The sequence below is a fragment of the Melanotaenia boesemani genome, chromosome 11, assembly GCF_017639745.1.
Source record: "Melanotaenia boesemani isolate fMelBoe1 chromosome 11, fMelBoe1.pri, whole genome shotgun sequence".
Taxonomy (NCBI): domain Eukaryota; kingdom Metazoa; phylum Chordata; class Actinopteri; order Atheriniformes; family Melanotaeniidae; genus Melanotaenia; species Melanotaenia boesemani.
In genome coordinates this window covers 8,825,934-8,844,256 of record NC_055692.1, presented here as the reverse complement: position 1 = coordinate 8,844,256, position 18,323 = coordinate 8,825,934, and the positions used below count along the sequence as shown (strand labels likewise).

At 37.9% G+C, this 18,323-nt stretch overlaps 1 protein-coding gene across 3 annotated transcripts in view; it reads right to left on the bottom strand.

The window, feature by feature from the left end:
* Nucleotides 1–1,429: 1,429 nt before the first annotated feature.
* Nucleotides 1,430–18,323, bottom strand: part of LOC121649450 (transducin-like enhancer protein 4) — a 45,784-nt gene continuing 28,890 nt past the window's right edge. For all 3 annotated transcript variants that reach the window (XM_042000294.1, XM_042000295.1, XM_042000296.1), the window contains exons 9-20: nt 12,489–12,611; nt 11,725–11,778; nt 11,472–11,624; nt 11,058–11,190; nt 10,770–10,957; nt 10,288–10,364; nt 9,909–10,158; nt 9,558–9,805; nt 9,193–9,340; nt 8,336–8,486; nt 5,291–5,367; nt 1,430–4,851 (exon numbers count right to left, since the gene is read on the bottom strand). In XM_042000294.1, the coding sequence (XP_041856228.1) occupies nt 4,744–4,851; nt 5,291–5,367; nt 8,336–8,486; nt 9,193–9,340; nt 9,558–9,805; nt 9,909–10,158; nt 10,288–10,364; nt 10,770–10,957; nt 11,058–11,190; nt 11,472–11,624; nt 11,725–11,778; nt 12,489–12,611 (1,710 nt within the window). In that variant the 3' untranslated portion in view covers nt 1,430–4,743. The remainder of the gene's footprint in view (nt 4,852–5,290; nt 5,368–8,335; nt 8,487–9,192; nt 9,341–9,557; nt 9,806–9,908; nt 10,159–10,287; nt 10,365–10,769; nt 10,958–11,057; nt 11,191–11,471; nt 11,625–11,724; nt 11,779–12,488; nt 12,612–18,323) is intronic.

Below are 18,323 nucleotides of genomic sequence, written 5' to 3'. Positions count from 1 at the left end.
ATATTTAATCTGCAGGATATGGCATCCATGGTTTCCACAAAAGAATTTCAAATTTCAAATTATCTGACCTCAAAACAGTTTTCCACATTACCTCAGATTATTTTAAATTAGCTTTGGTCCACAGAAGATGGCGGTATTTTTGGATCATGATCACATTTGGCTGCTTCTTTGCATGACAGAATTGTGATATAGTTTGAGATATACAAAACATTCAGTTTTTACTTATATTTTAAAAAGCCTCCCAGCTTTTTGGAATTTGGGTTGTACATTGTAAGGGTTAGGTATATCATAACAATGCATACTGTAGTTAAGGTCTGCTGTTATGTCATGTGAACACTGGTCTTTAGAAAACAATAGGCAACATAAAACATTGCTATCTCACAGTTTTTATGCCTTTGCTGTAAGGCTACTATATTTATGCACTGTGGACAAAAGAACTATTAAACAGTGTCCCTAAGTTTAAAACTGAGTAAAACAAATAAAGGGACAAACTAAAAATTGATGATGTTGTACTACAGAACAGTTACATAAATTCAAAAGCAGACACTTGCCACAGCAAACTTTACAGCTATTAAATGTCAGTCTGTGGCCGGTTGTTTTATCTTTGTGTACTAGTGCTGTAATATTACTGTACAACGCCAGGGAAACCATTACAATATTAAAGCCCTGGGCACTGACAGAAAATAGGGAGGTTGATAATGAGGCCATTAGCAGCTTGTCGTACATAAATGTGTGAACTGATAGATGAAAAATGAGAACACCAGTGGCAATGGAAAAGTCATGTGATTTATAATGAGCATTTAATATCTTTTTAGCAGCAGGGAATAGATCTGTTGTCTTTGACTGTTATCTTGTTTTAAAAGTCTGTTTTTCTACACAGTCAGCAGAGAAAACACAGCCATATAAATTTACATTCTTATTATAATGCATTGCTCCAAAATTTGATGTTGCTGACACCTTTGTTTCGAACAAGCAGTTTAAATTTTGTTTTCAACTATGTTTTCAGTAAAACCCTAGATGCAATTTATTAAACTTTCCTTAATTAAATGGAAAATGAACACAAGGCTTAGAATATTTACATATCACTTTCAATATGGCTCAAGTTTGAACCTATGGGTAAGCACAATAAATTACGGCAATGTCAAAATCTTTCTTCTCCTTAGTTTTTCTTTTCATCATTAGCCACATTTTGGGTCCTGCTGCAGCTTCTTCTCTAAAATGTAATGTTTTTGGAGGGAATAAAAAAAGCAGTTTCATCCAAATTTTCAAAGATGCCTGACATTACAAACAGAAGGTGTTGTTTATGATCTGAAACATTCCTGCATTACACAGCAATTAATGGCCTCTAATGGGTTGGTAATGCAGCTTGGTGTGTTTGGGATATTTCGTTGTAATCAATAGTAAATAGAGTAAATGACACTCAGAAAAATACGCCACACAATAATTTATTAAAATCAACCACAGACTAGAAAAAGAGAGCAAAGGCATTTTGTACTGAATGAAAAAGCTCAACTGGCAACAGGAAATTTCTTTTTGCTGTAAGCTCAAATAATTACATGTTTACAGTCAATTATAACACCTTTGTGAGCTCAGTCAAGCTAGGTGCTCTATACGTCATTGTTGTATGTAACATCATTACTGTATAAGCTCATATAACTGGTAACAATCAGATGAGACATGAAACATTCAAGTTTGAGTCTTTACATGAGTACAACCAAAATTTTGCAATTCAGTCTTTAATTCACTTAAAAAGGTGTCACCAGATTTCTTGACTCATTTTTGAGCAGAACAAAGTGAAAAATATCAAGTTAAAAAGTGCAGCTGACAGAAGCAAACAGAAAATAAATGGCAAAAGCAGACACATAAAAGGGAAGACAAAGCACCCAGGTTTTTGAATGTACACAGTCTGTGTGTGGCTACCAGGAAAATTCCAAAGATATATGGTATAACAGTAAATTACTTTTTATGTGGCTTCACATGAAATTTGTTGGTCCTTTTATCCCAGTAAGAATGAAAAAAGTGCTTTTGCATTCACATCAGTGGCATTATTATGTAAGGACGTTTTTGCCTTTAAGTAAAAGAAGACATTTTCCCTTTAGTGCAAGACAGAATTCAACACTACACCAATGGTAAACTGCCATTTGTTTGGTACCAACCTTTTTATTCTTAATCCACCATTTAATAATTTTGTTCTTAATGTAGATATAAAACTAAAAGTTAAAGCTAAAATGTGCAAGTTTTGATACCAATCTCTGTTTCAGCTTGACCAGAATGAAGTCTCAAAACAAACAATGGTTTTTTATTTATAAAAATAAATAAATAAAAAAAACAAGGGTAAAAAAAAATAGTGGTAATGTCTAGAATTCACACTGTCCTTCAGGTTTTAGATGTTTTCCCCCTCCAATGCAACTGATTTAAATTAAATGGATCCATCAGCTTATCAAGTTCATGTACTTGGATTCATTAATTTGAATCAGGAAAACATTTAACACCTTCAGGACCGTGGGCCTAGAGGATAAGGGTTCCCCTCCCCTGATTTAAACTGAACTGCAACAACTGCAGTGGCCATGAATAGTGTATGTTACATGTACTTGCTCAGCAAAGCAGTCAGCATAAAGAGAAGTTTGGTCCTGATTATTTCAAAAGAAGAGTGCATGATCAGAGGAACTATTACTGCCAACTGATCTTTTCAGCAAAACCCATCCTTTAATGTTGCAAGATGTACACTCAAACACTCTAGTTTAATAAAAAAAAAGAAAAATCTTAATAATAAAGAACCTAGCCATCATAAGACATTTCAGATGAAGACTGTTGAACAATCAGCAGGACAAAATGACAGAAGCGCAGCAGCGTAAAGGCACTGTGTTATTTCTACAAGCCAAAAGAAGTATGAAAGATAAACCCTGGCACTACTGCTGACCACTTTTTTTCAGATAAAAGCCAAAAGGTCTTTGCAGAAAATCCTGACTAGAAATGGAAGGAGTTTGACCTCAAAACACCAATAAATCAGTTTTACTGAAATCTGTCAGGAGGCGGCCAGGGGGCATCCAATGGAGTCCAAACTGAGGGGCAGAACCAAGTGCAAGGGTCAGTCAGTAGTAAGGACACCAAGGGCAGTCTTGTTAGTTTGTTCATTCTGTGCCCACAAGGTCCAAACATGTACACAACACACATATGCACACAGATGGACTGAGCTCACTCACATAAAATTGAATTACAAGAGAAAATAACAAAAATAAAAACATTTAAGAAACACTGGTAGAAAACTCAGTAAACTTTGAAGGTAATAAGAACATGTTTAAATAAATAGAACAAACTATTTGAAATGTTGTTTAACTAAGCTCAGCATGATGAACCGTTGCAAACTACAAATTAGCCTCATCTGTTCAGAGAGGAAAAAAACATTTTGATCACACAATGTCATTTTTGTTTAATGTGGGGAACGATATAGTATAACTAAATCAAGCATTTATGTAAATAAAGTAAACATTTATGTACAGTAAACCCCTTTTGTTTTTGGAAAAATCTCTGCAGCCAACCTTTATGCTTTAGCTATGCTAAGCTAAGCTAAGCTAATGGCTCTAAGGTCATAGGTTGCAGAGTTACTGTGTTTCTCTCTGCAAATATGTGAAATGCTTGCAGAGTGTTTAAGGTTCCTTGAAGGACAATGTCACCTTTTTCACCATTTAGCCTCTAAATTAGTCAGTCCTTGAAGGAGCTCTGAGATATTAAGAAAGCCTTCTATTATGAGTGGGGGCCTTTCATATGAAGTACCATTCATCATGCAGTTGTAATGTACATTTTTGTTAGGTTTTTAATATTTAAATGAAAAACAAGCATATAAAAAAATCTTAGAGGTTTTAAAATCAAAATGACAATGAACTGCATGTGAAGGTAATACAGAATCAACAAAGTATAAGATGAAAATATTGCATTTGGAGCGCATAAAAAAAGCATTTCAGCATTGTTCTCACAATTTGCTTGAAAAAAAAAACCCACTAATGTAAAAAAAACTGTGTCTCTTGTCTATCATGTCTCCTGTACAAAGAATGTGTCTTATAAATTAATGCCACGCCCGTGTAAGTCACAGCTGTCAAACAAATGATGCAGGAAATCAGGATGTAAATGCAACAACAGGCTCTGAAACAATGAAAAAGAAAAAGGAGAAACTTTTTGCAACTTTGACTTCTTCTGCAATTGTCCTAATATTAAAATCAAAATGTTTTATATTTATACCCTAATCTTTAGTTAGGGGTATACAGTGCAAGTTTTCTAGAAAGCTGCTTTGAAGTCGTCCTTGGTTAACCGCCCTGTTTATCAGCACTTTGAAACCTTTGGGTATATACAAAGAACATAAACAAGTAACTTATGAACCAAGATATTTGAGACATAGCTGCTTGTTTAAATGTTGGAGGGGAAGGGAAAATCAAATATACCAGGGGCTTGTGTCAAATGTTACTTAAAGGAATGTAATCTGGTCACTCCAGATTCAGTACACATGGACATTCACTCATCCTCACAACTACAAAAAGCCACCTAAGAACATGAGAACAAACAAGAAAAGAAAAATCTCTGTGCTCTTCCGCATGTTTGCTCTGATCCACAACCAGCCAGCAGGTCAAAAGATCACGGTCTAGGAAAATGTCTGGTTTGTTCCATCCAAATTTATACACATAAAAAATTGTACACAGATGATGGAGACTTCCTGCCCAGATGTAAGCTTGATCTCGTAGTTCAGCTCCCCTAGTAGATGACCTCATAAACTGTTGCTTTTTTGTCTCCTGAACCCGTCACAATATACTTATCATCTATGGAGATGTCGCAGCTCAGCACTGAGGATGACTCCTTTGACTGCATGGGGAATAAAATGTATGTGTGGATGTAAAAAAACAGAAAAAAGAGAAGGATAAATGCCACAATTTGACAGAGATAATGGACAAAAGACTATGAATAAATACAAAAAAACGCAGAACTCTTCCTTCAGTTCTCTGTTTTCTATGAGTTTAAAGCAGACGGATGCACATGCATACTGAGTGAGAGCTGAGTGTGATTTAGTTAAACCCTGCATCTCCACATGAGGGTACATAGTTCAAAAGATTTTTACATCTTTCAATAACTGAGCATTTATCCTTTTTGTTGACTGTTTTTGCAGAAAAATATAAATTTAGCAAGAAGGAACAGGTTTGATATTTCGGTGAATCTCCTGGTGATACAGCTGTGTTGTGCTGGGATTCTCGGTTCTCAAACTAATGCATTTTTATATTCTAGTGGCATGCTCTTCCATACTAACCTGGAATATGCTGGCTCCATATGGAGTTCTCCATGCGTTGAGCAGATTGTCTTTTCCTGTGCTCACAAACCACTTCCCTGCAGAGTGACAAAATGTTTACATGTCTCTGTCACCTATATATAAGTCTTTTATGCATTTCATGTGCAATTTTTAAAGAAGGAGACACTAGTCAGGTTTTCCTTCACTAGCAAAGCGCATATGAAGTAATCTTATGAAAAGACAAATAAATAAATGAAAATATATTAAAGGAAATATTCATCAGACATCTGATAGTGGCAGTATATGGGCTAAATTGCTTGTGGTTGTGAATCAAGAGTAGTAGTATTAACTGCAAACCTCCAGCAGAAAAATAAAACTTTATGGTGGACATCCATAACAGGGAAATAGAGGGAGCTCTTTGGGAATATTATTAGGAAAATTTGGGATACTATATCTGAGAAAACAACAGTCATTCATGCGAGTTTATTGTGTTTGGCCTGGGCCAGAAACTGCTGCTGGGTGATATCATTTTTAAACATTGCAAGGTCAGAATTGCAAAAGTCTTTTAATGTCCCCTAATGAAGATGACGTCTTCCTCAAAATCAGGCAAAAAAAAAAAAAAACACTAGAGAGGAGAACATTAAAGTTATATGTGCATTAGAGGAAGGCTTTTTTTAATGTTCCATTCATTTTTATTCACATTTTCTAATTAAGAATCAAAATGACAAGGGAAATCTGGCAACTCTTATTGGTCCACTCTGGTTAAATGTAGAAACAGGGAAGCGCAACACAAATAAAACGGCTATTCTAAAGATATTAATATTTTTTCTAACTCAACTAAAACAAATTTCATTACAACCTTTTTACTTTTAGAAAAACACCCAATTCAACCAAAAGGTGCTCTAAAGTTTACAAACTGGAACGCTACAGTTCCTTTTCTTCGTGTTTAAATGCTGGTTTTAGAAGGAAAACATGTCACATCTTCACGTTAAACTCTTTGGCCTGCTGTCAGGGTCAATTATAAAATAACCACAAACACAGAAATCAAACAAGCTTAACACTGCTTTTTGAGGGGGACAATTGGCCCATTTTAATACAGTACAATACTTCGGCTGGAAGTTTATTTTGTGTTAGCTACTAATGGGGTCAGACTCCTCAACCCAGTAAGAAAGAATATTTGAAATGGTTAACATAATGGTGGGCCTAACCAAGTTGTTTAGAGGCCTAAACCTGACCAAACAGTGAGTGAAAGGAAACCGTGAGAGAAAATACATATCAATTATAAAATGTAGCATAAAAAGTACTGATTTAGTCATGAGCGGAACTGGGACCACCTTCACTCCCTTGGCCCTTCTAAAAGTAAACAACTTTGCCTATACAACTTTGATATATAATATATAGTTGTGTATAATTATCTTCTGTGTCCATCTACAGGTGAAACTCAAAAAATTATAATTTCACACAAAACTTAATTTATTTCAGTAATTCAATTTAAAAGGGGGAAACTAACATATTGTATAGACTCGATATATGCAAAGTGAGAAATTTGAAACATTTATTCGTTTTAATTTTGATGGTTATGGCTTACAGCTTATGAAAACCCAAAAATCTAAATCTAAAAAAAATAGAATAGTGTGAAAAGGTTCAGTGTTGTAGCCTCTAAGTGCCACTCTAGTCATCTAATTAATCCAAAACACCAGCAAATGACTCCTGGGCATTTAAATGGTTTTTCTCTGTTTCAGTAGAATTCACATTAATGGAGAAGGTTGCTGACCCGACAGTTGTTAAGAAAAACATCATTGACACCGTCCACAAGACGGGAAAGCCTCAAAAGGTAATTGCGAAAGAAGCTGGATGTTCGCTAAGCGCTCTATCAAAGCATGCCAATAAAAAGTAGAATGGAAGAGAAAAGTGTGGAAGAAAAAGGTGGAACAACCAGCAAGGATGACTGGAGAGGATTGTCAGGAAAAGGCCATTCAAAAATGTGGGGGAGCTTCACATGGAGGGGACTGAGGCTGGAGTTAGTTCTTCGAGAGCCACCACACACAGACGGATCCTGGACCCGGGCTTTACATGCCGTATTCCTCTTGTCAAGCCACTCCTAAACACATCAGAAGCGTCTTACCTGGGCTAAAGAAAACTAGTGTGTTGAGCAGTGGTCCAAAGTGGTCTTTTCTGATGTGAGCAAACTTTGCATCTCTTTTGGAAATCAAGGTCCCAGAGTCTGGAGGAAGACTGGAGACTTGTGAGACTCTTACAGTGCAATGTGAAGTTTCCACAGTCTGTGTTAATTTGGGAGCCATGTAATCTGCAGGTGTTGGTCCACTATTAAGTCCAGGGTCAACGCAGCCGTCTACCAGGAAATTTTAGAGCACTTCATGCTTCCTTCAGCAGAAAGGCTTTTTGGAGATGCTGACTTTATTTTCCAACAAGACTTGGCGTCTGCCCACACTGCCAAAAGAACCAAAACTTGGTACAATGACCAGGAATTACTGTGCTTGATTGGCCAGAAAACTCTTCTCTCCTGAACCCCATAGAAAATCTATGGAGTTTCCAAGAGATGAGACACATGAGACGGAGCAATGCAGAAGAGCTGAAGGCTGCTGTTGAAGCATCCTGGTCTTCCATTACACCCCAGCAGGACCACAGGCTGATAACATCCATGACACGCCACGTTGAGGCAGTAATTCATGCAAAAGGGGCTCAAACCAAGTACTGAGTATATGCATGACTATTCTTTTCAGATGGTTGACATTTCTGTATTAAAATCCTTTTTTATTGATTTCATGTAATATTCTAATTTTCTGAGGTTATGTTTCTTGGGTCTGTAAGCCATAATCATCAAAATTATAACAAATAAAAGCTTGAAATATCTTACTTTGCATGTAATGAATCTAAATAATATGAGTTTCCTCTTTAAGTTAAATTACAGAAATAAATTAAGTTTTGTGCGGTAATCTAATTTTTTGAGTTCCACATGTACATGAGACAAAAAAGATCATGAATGAAATATTACATTTCATGACAGTTTTTACAAATTAACACAGCAGTGTGCCGGATTCTTACCACAATGAGCAAATCTGAGTGACAGCACACAGCTTTCATGCAGGTGGAGCTGGTATTTGTCAGGTTTGGTGACATGCAGGACCTCCACATTACTATTTTCCATTCCCACTGCCAGCCACTCACCCGTTGGACAATATCCCAGTGAAAAGATCTGCAACCAAAAAAAAAACATCCTGTTTTAACAGAAGTACATGAAACAACATGGGTGCCTGATTTAGATGAACAACCATAATATTATTACACATGGTGAATATTAAAAAAGAAAACATTAAGTGATGCTGCTTTTTTATGAAATTAATGGTGATAAATTTGCTGAAACTTTCAGGAGGGGGTATAAAACCAGATCAGCCATGCCATCTTTGAACTCTCTTTAATGCACACTCATTTGCACACTAGACTAAAATGGGTCTATTAGGGAAAATTGCTGCAATGTTCTACTGTTGCTGCTTTTCTTTTCACCTGTAAAAAAGCAAATTCTAACTATAAGTATTATTAGTGTTGAGAGTATTTGAGCGCAGGACAAAAAAAAAGAAAAAAAAACTCAGCTACGTTTGGCCTTTAGTGTGGGTTAAACGCTCTGAACTGAGCTTGTAAATTACTGCAATACATCAAAAGCTGAGACAGTAATCACACCAACTGTAAATGGCAGCGACTCATCTTATGATGGACAATTTTAGCAGTCTGTAACATTATTCCTTTGTTTTAAGCATCAAATAATGATAAAAAAAAAGAAATTATCTACCCAATACCAAGCTAGCAAACCAATTACTTGCACCCACCAGCTGCTGGAACAGACAAATGCAGGTAAAGAAGTAGCTTGGTTCATATGTTTTATTAAGGACTATGTTTCTGTGTACCTGGGAAGTAAAGTCATGCTGTTGCAGCTGCCGCCCTTCTCTCAGATCCCAGGATCGGACAGTGTTATCCAGGCCTCCAGTCCACAGCTTGGTCCCATCATTAGAGATGTCGATGCAGCTGGCTCCATCAGTGTGGCCTTGAAACTGCCTGCAGGAAAACACAAACAAACCCAGACTGATTAATACTGTTGAACATCTATATCGGGTAAATAAGAGACGTTCGTAACATGGAGAAATGGCAAAGTAAAACTGGTTTTTATTTCAGTAAGCCACTCACAGTTAGACATAATTAGTTGCTCTAATTAGTTTTAATTGTTGTCATGTTATTGAACTTGGGTTTTCAAGCACACCCCCCTGCAACCTACCTAACCAGAGTCTGGTTGTGGAGATCCCAGACAGCTATGTTTCCATCAGAGCAGCAGGAAAAGCAAACTTTTGAGTCAGGACTGATGGCCAGAGCATAACATGCCGGGGCAGATGATGTTAGTTCTGCTTTGATACGGGGAGTTGGTGTAGCCAAATCCCAGATGGACAAGGTGCTCGCCTCGCCCCCGACAATGAGAGTTCGTCCATCAGGAAGCAGCCGGCAGGAACGGATGTAATTATCTCTGTTCTGATGTGATGGAAACAGCATTGTCATTAAGAATTATACAAAAGGCACTCCAATTCATTTATGTAATTCCTTATGAATGTAAGGAGCAACATTTTGCACTCACAAGGCAGTCCAGCTGGGATACAGGGGTCTTGTTGCCAGGGTGACTGATGTCCCACACTTTTACACAACCCTTGCCACCAGTGTACACATGACGCGTCGGGTTACTGATGGTAACAGCACACACCACCTCCCCGTGGGTCAGAGTATTGATCTGTCGAGCATGGCGTGGGATGCCAGGACCGATCAGAGCATCAGGAGGAAAAGGCACAGGCTGCATTTGTCCATCAGCGCTCACATGAAAGGAGTAAGCTCTGTAGGAACAAAGAGCCGCGACAGGAGAGAAGCAAGACAGTTAAGAGCAAACAGGATTAATTAACAGTTCATTTTGTTGATTTTTTCTATGTGACTGTGCTGTACAAGAATGAGGAGACCAAACATACGGCTTTCCTCCAGGAATTCCTGACAGGTTGGGCGGAAGGCCGGGGACACGAATGTGGTGGTGAGGATCAAATCCCACCTAAAGAGTTTAAAAAATAGAGATAATTTTAACAATACACAGCTGTTAACACGACATGATCTTAAGTGGCTTAAAATATAGGCGTACACTAATCAGCAAGACAAATGATCTTAATCAAGATTCATTTGTTGGTCTGGCTTAAATAAGTTATATAATAATTGCTAGTAGCAACAGTTAAAATGGAATATGATAAATGGACTGTATTTATATGGGACTTTTCTACCCTTGCTGACCACTCAGAGCATTTTTACATCACAAATCACATTTACCTATTCACACACACACTTATAAAGCACTTCCTAGTATATACATAGTGCTCTTTGTGCATTCATACACCAATGACACATGAGAGGCAATATTATATGTTTATATAATCAGTGTTGGTGTTCATAAATGTTCTGGTACCACTTGCGTGCGTCCGTAGGCTGCCACAGCAGCAGCAGCCACTGCACTCATCTGCGGGGAGATGTTATGCAGGCCGGTGTAGGCTGCTCCTGCTCCACTCAGCTCTCCGTTCATGCCCGGGTGAGGAACCATTCCAAACGGACCAGGGTACGAGCAGGGAACTGCCAGCGGCGTGCGAAGACCAGGAGCTACAAGACAGAGCCACATCCAGGACAGTTATACTTAAAACTGTGAGAGACTATTTTGGTAAGACAAGATTATCTCACTAATAATCTTTTCAAAACTCACCCAGCGTCTCAACTCCTGTTGTTTTACTTGGTGCAGACCTCAAACCCGGGGTGGATGTACTGCTTGGTGTGGGGGCCTCTGAGCGGGATGTAGGGGTGCTGGATTTAGACACAGGGGTTGTGGACTTTTCATTCTGCAACAAAAAATACAAATGTAATCTTAACAGATGACGACACAAAGGAGAAATTTGTAGCTAAAAGACATTTCCTGATTTAACAGCAAAATTATTCATATGAAGAGTTCTTTTCTGCATCTGAGTTTCCAGTCTTTGACATTAAACCTTCATTTTTCCTCCACACCTTTTCCCAATGACTGCTTCTGATTTTCACTTTTGTCTAAATGTCTAAAAATAGAAAACTACCCTGAGAAATAATGAAAAAGATCAAAAAGGTATAATTACCCAAAATGACTCACCAAATTAATCTCTTTGGACTTGGATGAAGGTGTGCTGCTGGAGGAGGCGATAGAAGAAGGACTCAGGGGTGCATCTTTCTTTACCAGCCGGTTTTTGTCCAATCCGTTCTCTCTGGGAGAGTGGGCGGGGCTTCCTCGAGGAGACACTGGATCCTGAGGAAGGTGCGCACAGGTTAAGGTGAGGGAATGAGATTCATTTTATTTTTTTGAGCAGGTAATGCAGTGAGTGACATCATGGCAAATTGTTTCATACCTCATTGGAGACATCCACTACTAAGTTTTCATCACTCTTCTCTCCATCACTTTCCTGAGACACAAAATGCCATTTAATCTCATTCATTGATAGAGGTACTTGTACAAAATATCACTAACAGCATTCAAATGATTAGGATGGTTAGGATTATGAAAACTCCTGTGTCCTCTTGTTTGACAAGAAAAAAATATCACCACCTTTCATTTATTTCCCGCAAACTGCAGAGAGATGTGAATATGTGTGTTTAACCAAATGATCATCTAGAAATCAGAGTATAACAAAGGCATCAGGTGTGGAATTTGAAAATAGCCTCACTGTGGAAAACTGAAATTATCATAAAAAGGTATGGGCCAAAAAGTGGGAGCCCATGGTTTCACAGCCAAACTCCAACATTACTACGGGTTTGGTTTTTCTCTGTGTGCAATTTATTTACAATTATATTAAAAAAATAAATAAATAAATAAATAAAAAAGGAAATGATAACAAAAAGACAATGAAACAATTAAATATGAAATAAATTAATCTTTATCATGTATAAAAATTAATAATAAATCAATAATAAAAAAAACACAAATCAAAGTAAATAAATAAAATAAAATAACAAGATAAAAAGACCTGAGACTTCCATTTACACCCAAACTAAGACTCTAAAATTATAGCAATACAGGGGTCATGTGAACTAAATGTTCTCATTCCATCAAAAACAATTTGCTTAACATTAAATCTTCTTTCCGGAAAAGGTTAATCAGAGCATCTTCACTCACATAGCGTGTGGAGGTCAGCTCCTTATCATCCGTCTTCTGTTTCTTGCTCTCGGATGAATAATCGCTTGAACTCCGGTGTTTCTCTCCAGTTCGAAAACTGGCTGACGGAGACACGGAAGAGCTCTTGAAAAAAGGATAATAAAAAAAAGATGTAAGTAAGCTGAAGTAAACAAAGCTTTCTGTTAGAAATATATTAACTATGGCCTGTGTGTAACACATACGTTTAAAAATTTGATAATAAATTATGGCCTCCATTTGTATCCATCTTCATTTTTTTTTTATTTTTTCTTTAAACTTGTCCAGTCCAGCATCGTAGCAAGCAGGTCTGGCTGCTGTGTTGTTGCTGAACAAATTTGCTTTGCGTAGGGGAGTCAGATTAGACAGCTGTAAGGGTTAGCCTGTGACATACAGCATAAATTTAAATATTATACAATGACTTTATAAAGCAGAGCTATAAGGTCAGTTGACCAATGACACGGTGAGCATACTTGGTCATTTACAGGTTAGAAAAAATTGGAGATTAGAGGTTTTTTAGGAAATGCAACACAACCTAAAACTTTGATCTTTGATAAAAAGATCAAAGTTCCTTTCCTTGTTAAAGGACACAATGTCGGAGAGAAATGGGACGATGGCAGGGAAACTATTCGATTACGAAAAATGACTTATAGTCCACCAAACTGGATAAATGTCTAAATGCACAATCCCAGTTCCACGTTTGCTATTACAAGTGTAAATTCTGTCTTACCAAAATAATGCCTCACAGTTTTAAGCAATCCCACAAAAGACTTTTTTTGCTGTTTGATCATGTAAACCTGTCACCCTGAGTTTCAACTACCTTGTTCAATAAAAGTCTCTCGCCAGGGACTGCAGAAACTAATTTGAAATGGTCTTCCTGTAGAAGAGAGGGAGTCACTTTGTGCTGTCTAAATGCACAATCCCATTTCCAAAAAAAAAAAAAAAACAAACAAAAGAAAAAAACAAAAACAACTGGCTTGCTGTTGAAAATGTAATGAAAACTAAATTAAATTATTTGCTAAATATTTTAGACAACATACTAAGACCCTCAGAGGAGGAATTTACCAAAGGAGATTTTCCCATTTATAGTCCATAATGTCATTAGAAAAGTCACCTGTAAAAATCTGCAGAAATCTGCAGATTTTTCCAGACAGCAGTGCATTAAAAATAAGATTTTGTCGTGGAAATTAAAGCATGGGCTCAGAAATGCTTCTGAAAGCCAGTATCAGTGAACAATGTTCGTCAAAGCTCCACTAATACAAGTTAAACCTCTACCATGGGTGAAAAAATCCCCACTAAACTAAATTCAGAAACACTAGAAATATTTTAGAGGCTTCAAATTGAACTGAAGCAAAAGTGGAAAACTGCTCGGTGTTATGACCTAGGGTAATATTAAATACTCTATTGTGTTTTTCCCTCCCTATCAGAGGATGGTGTGATGTAGATGTGTGCTTTTCCAAAGGATTTTTACATGTCAACTAGTGATGGGACAGGACGCTGACTGTGCACCCTTTAAACAGTGGATGCTATCTGTGCCACCAATTGCCTTTACCGCGTTCCAGTCTCCCAACCAGGTTTGGTCAAGCTTATCTGCGTGATGATCCGTAATGTTACTATTGCTGTTGTGTGGAGAACACAGACTTTTTTTTGGTGTTTGATCATGTAAACCTGTCACCCTAAGGTTAAACCTATCCTGTTTAATAAAAGCCTCTTGCAAGGGGACTGCAAAAACTGATGTGACAATGGTCTTTCTGTAGAGTGGGGAAGGAAATGGGGTCACTTTTTGCTCTAGTTATCCCCTCTGCTATGCATAACACCTGTAAGTATATACTTCTTAAATCACTGATTAGTGTATTCTATTTTCCTCTTCATATTTTACACAGCATCACCACATTTTTAAAAATGAATTTATTGTTATAGAAACCTTCTGAATGTGTCAAGATATCTACTTTCAGCTGAAGCATAGCAGGCATAAAAGTGTCGGCCAGTCAGACAGTCATGCAAAGACAAAGACGATGATGAACCATGTTGAAATAACTGGACGAACTCTATGGCTGGGTTGGGCACTTGGACAAGTGCATTAGCATTTTTAGAACAGCTGAATTAATTCTCAAATTGATTTTTTGGGAAGTTTCCTTTTCTACAATATGAAAGAGATTCCCCTTTTAGAAAGCCGACCTGCAGGGCAATCAAGTAATCCTCAAAATGTCTTTATAATGCTGTCTTTGGTCAGACAATAAAGGGTTTTGGGTGATTAATTAGGACATCAAGTTGTAACAGAGGGGGGGTTTGCCATTTTATTATAAAACCTAAAAATATAGGTGAGTGCATATTCTTTATTTTTCTTTTTTTAATATGATAAGCTTTTGCATGATTGCATTGAAAGAGAAGGGTCTATGTAGGCGAGTAGGGGATCCACTGCCTTGGCTCCTTGCTGCATGCACATTTCAGCAGTCAGTTGTATGACTGATAGAAGTTCAGCTGGAACATTTTACCATACAATATATCTCAACTCTTCCCCACAGCTTGAACTCCATATCACTTTAAAAACGTCTCTGCCTGTGATTTTAAGTTATCACAAACTAACCAAAGCTTTGCAGCATTCTTTTTACAGTTTGATTACATAATCATGGAATTAGGGGCAGCAGGTCCATTTCTTAATCAAATATGGCATGCTTTAAATATCATTACTAAAGGATTAATCTTCTTTGAGAAGCAAAGATCAAACTAAGGTCAACTAAACATTTCCCCTCTTGCTCTGTCCGTCTCTGCAGATCTCTCCCTCTCATTGGGAGGCGCTGCTTACCCAGCAGATGCTGGACGGAGAGAAGAAAAATAAAGCAAGACCTTTAGCTCGACCTTTCCACTAACTCACGCTTGTAACCTTTCCACTGCCCTTTGCCGTGCTGCAAGTGTTGATGACAAAGATTCTGTGTGGGGGAGGAGTGAGGTTCTGTGTGCGAGTGGTTGTGCAGCACTTGTTCCTGTTTACATGTTCGTACTCTCCATGTGCAAATAATCTAGAGATGTCAGTGTGGGAACAGGTGTGTGTATTTCCTTAAGTGAGACAGAGCAAACTAACATCCTCATTCTCTGGCGCCTTCTTTCCAGACTGATTAGATTAATTAGCCTGCAAATTAGCTCTTTCAAAAACATCAAAGCAAATTAATTTTGCTGCGGAGACAAATGAAAGCGCCGCTGGCAGTACAGGCATTTTGCTGCTGTGACGATCTCTGTGGTGTGGCTGAGTGAAAGTATTAATTCTCATTGACATCATAATTATATTTGCCTACCATGTCAAATTGATTCTGCAAGTCCTGATGATGATATCTGTAACTTCTTGTGTGTTTTTTCTTTTTTTTTTTTGTTTGTTGTTTTTTTTTTCCTGGTTTTACAAACAGATTCCCATACGCATCTCTAGTAATCAGTACAGGATAAACAAGCATCCTTTTTATTCACCATCACTGCTATCAATGCACATAAATATATAATCCAGAAATACTCTCCTTTTTGGGGGTGTGGTTGTTCATATAGTTCAGTGAAAAGGTGGCCTTCCAACACAGACATATGACTTCTTGGCTTCCTATCAGCATTATATACACACACACAATCAGTGCCTTCTGTCCGTCTTCTGTGGCCGTTAAATGTGTATTTCAGTCCATTTTCAGAAAACTTAGAGATGTGTACCCAGATGGTGCAAATGGAGCAGTATGGGTGAAGTGAAGTGTGACCAGGGAAAGGAACTAAGAAGAAGCCGTGCACTGCCTCTTTTTGTCTCTGAGAATGTGCATTATCATAACTCTTCCACTGTTGCCATGCTTTGACAATTTTGACATAGACATACCTGTTTACATACATACAGGGAGCATAAGAGGCTTTAAACATCTCGGAACCAAATGTACTTGACAGGTGATAAGGAGGAAGTGTTAACTGCTGTTCAACAATCACAACTTTGCCTGTGGATACTTTGTCTTCCTGTGAAACCCATTTTTACTTCTCGCTATCTCCTACAACTGACCTTTAGCATCCGGACCTGCAGCATCACAATGTAACACATGGGTACCCCTTTAAGGTGCCGAGTTGTCAGCTAAAACCATGACATCACCCAGTATTTTTTCTTTTGTGTGTGTGTGTGTGTGTGTGTGTGTGTGTGTGTGTGCCTAAACCTAATAGTGATCGAAAGTGAAACAAAAAGGTAATACAAAGGGACTCATAAGGGACAAAGAAAAACTCTGCAATGTATTAAAATGTGACACCGGGGGGTGATGACCAAGCGGGAGTATGTGACGAGTTAGGAAATAGAATAAGTTGTCCAATTTTGCTCCTTTTTTTCGTTGGCTACCAGCTCACACAGTAACTCAATTAGATAGCCTCCATCAAAGAAAAAAAATGTTATTCTGTAACCTGCACAGCATGGAAGTCCAGGCTGCACGCTGCTGTCACAGCTTTTAAAAGAGCATCCCAGCATTAACAGAGAAATGCACTGCTGCAGTGAGGCTTGTTTACAACAGGCAAAAATAAGATCAAGTATAAAAGGAGTAATCTAAGCAACCACACAACCACTAAACTGGACTTATGTTTAATCCAACGGGACACTGATTTCAAAGGTCAGTTATCATTTGAAGATGCTTTGATAGGAATTCATTAATCTACTTTTTCCATACATGCAGGACATGGTCCTACTTAGTTAGGGTCATTAAAAAAATCTACTGATAACACTGATAAATGAACCATATATTAGCTTTATTTTCATTTATTTATTTCCACCCACCAGCACCAGTAAAAGTTCTTGGTGTTGTCCTTGAATGCACCACGGCAGCCTGTACTGGAAGCAATAAGTCTGTAGGCGCACGTGTGTGTGCCGTTAATACCCACATACCTTTATCAGTGTTTGAGGTGCTAACGCCAAGGACATTAAAGCACAGATGTTCATGCAATCCACATGCACTGTAGTCTGTGGACTGTTGCCAAGGCAACTGTAGATCACTGACAAGGGAGTTATTGGTTTCATGGAGTGACTGTTGGCTGCTGTGTCAAAGAGCATCTCTGTATGTTTATGTATGTGTGTGTGTGGGTGTGTGTGCGTGTCTGTATGTGAGCCTGTGTTCTTGCAGGCTGCTAATGAAAGGCATTCATCATTCTGGCCTATCTGTTTTTATCACAGATTTCTGATGACCTCACACACACAAAACACATACAAGTTCATACATACACACAGACTGCTAATATGTTTTATCATGGTATGCACACCTGTTTGAGTGTGTAGTTGAGGATATGCAACATGGGAGGGCAGGCGATAACATTAAAACATTCCCCCAGTTTACACAGACTCTAAAAAGCACACAAAATCCTAATGTGTGTGTGTGTGTGTGTGTGTGTATGTGTGCTCAAGCATGTGAGCTCAGGCTGCTGGTATAAAGAAATGCTAATCTGCTCATTGAGTATTCAACAAACCAAATGTTTGCCTAGGGAAAAAAAGCCCTGCTTAAAAGACTAATTACTACAAGCACTGGATGTAACTATGATCTGTTGCGCTGCCTTTCTCTGCACCCTTCTTCCTTTACTAACCATTCGACTAAGCTTTTTCTTTGTTTGTGCTGGGGTTTCTTCTTAGTTGTCACAATTTTTCTACACAAGTCAGATATTTTAAATATGTGACTATTTTGGGACGGTGTAAGCGAAGGAAAGGTCAGAAGCTTTTCATTATTTATGTCTGACTATCATTAAATAACATTAGTGTGATCTGCTACATTCGAGATTTTTATAATAGATTCCTTATGCAGACATGAACATTTTTTTAAATCAGAGACAGATTACACC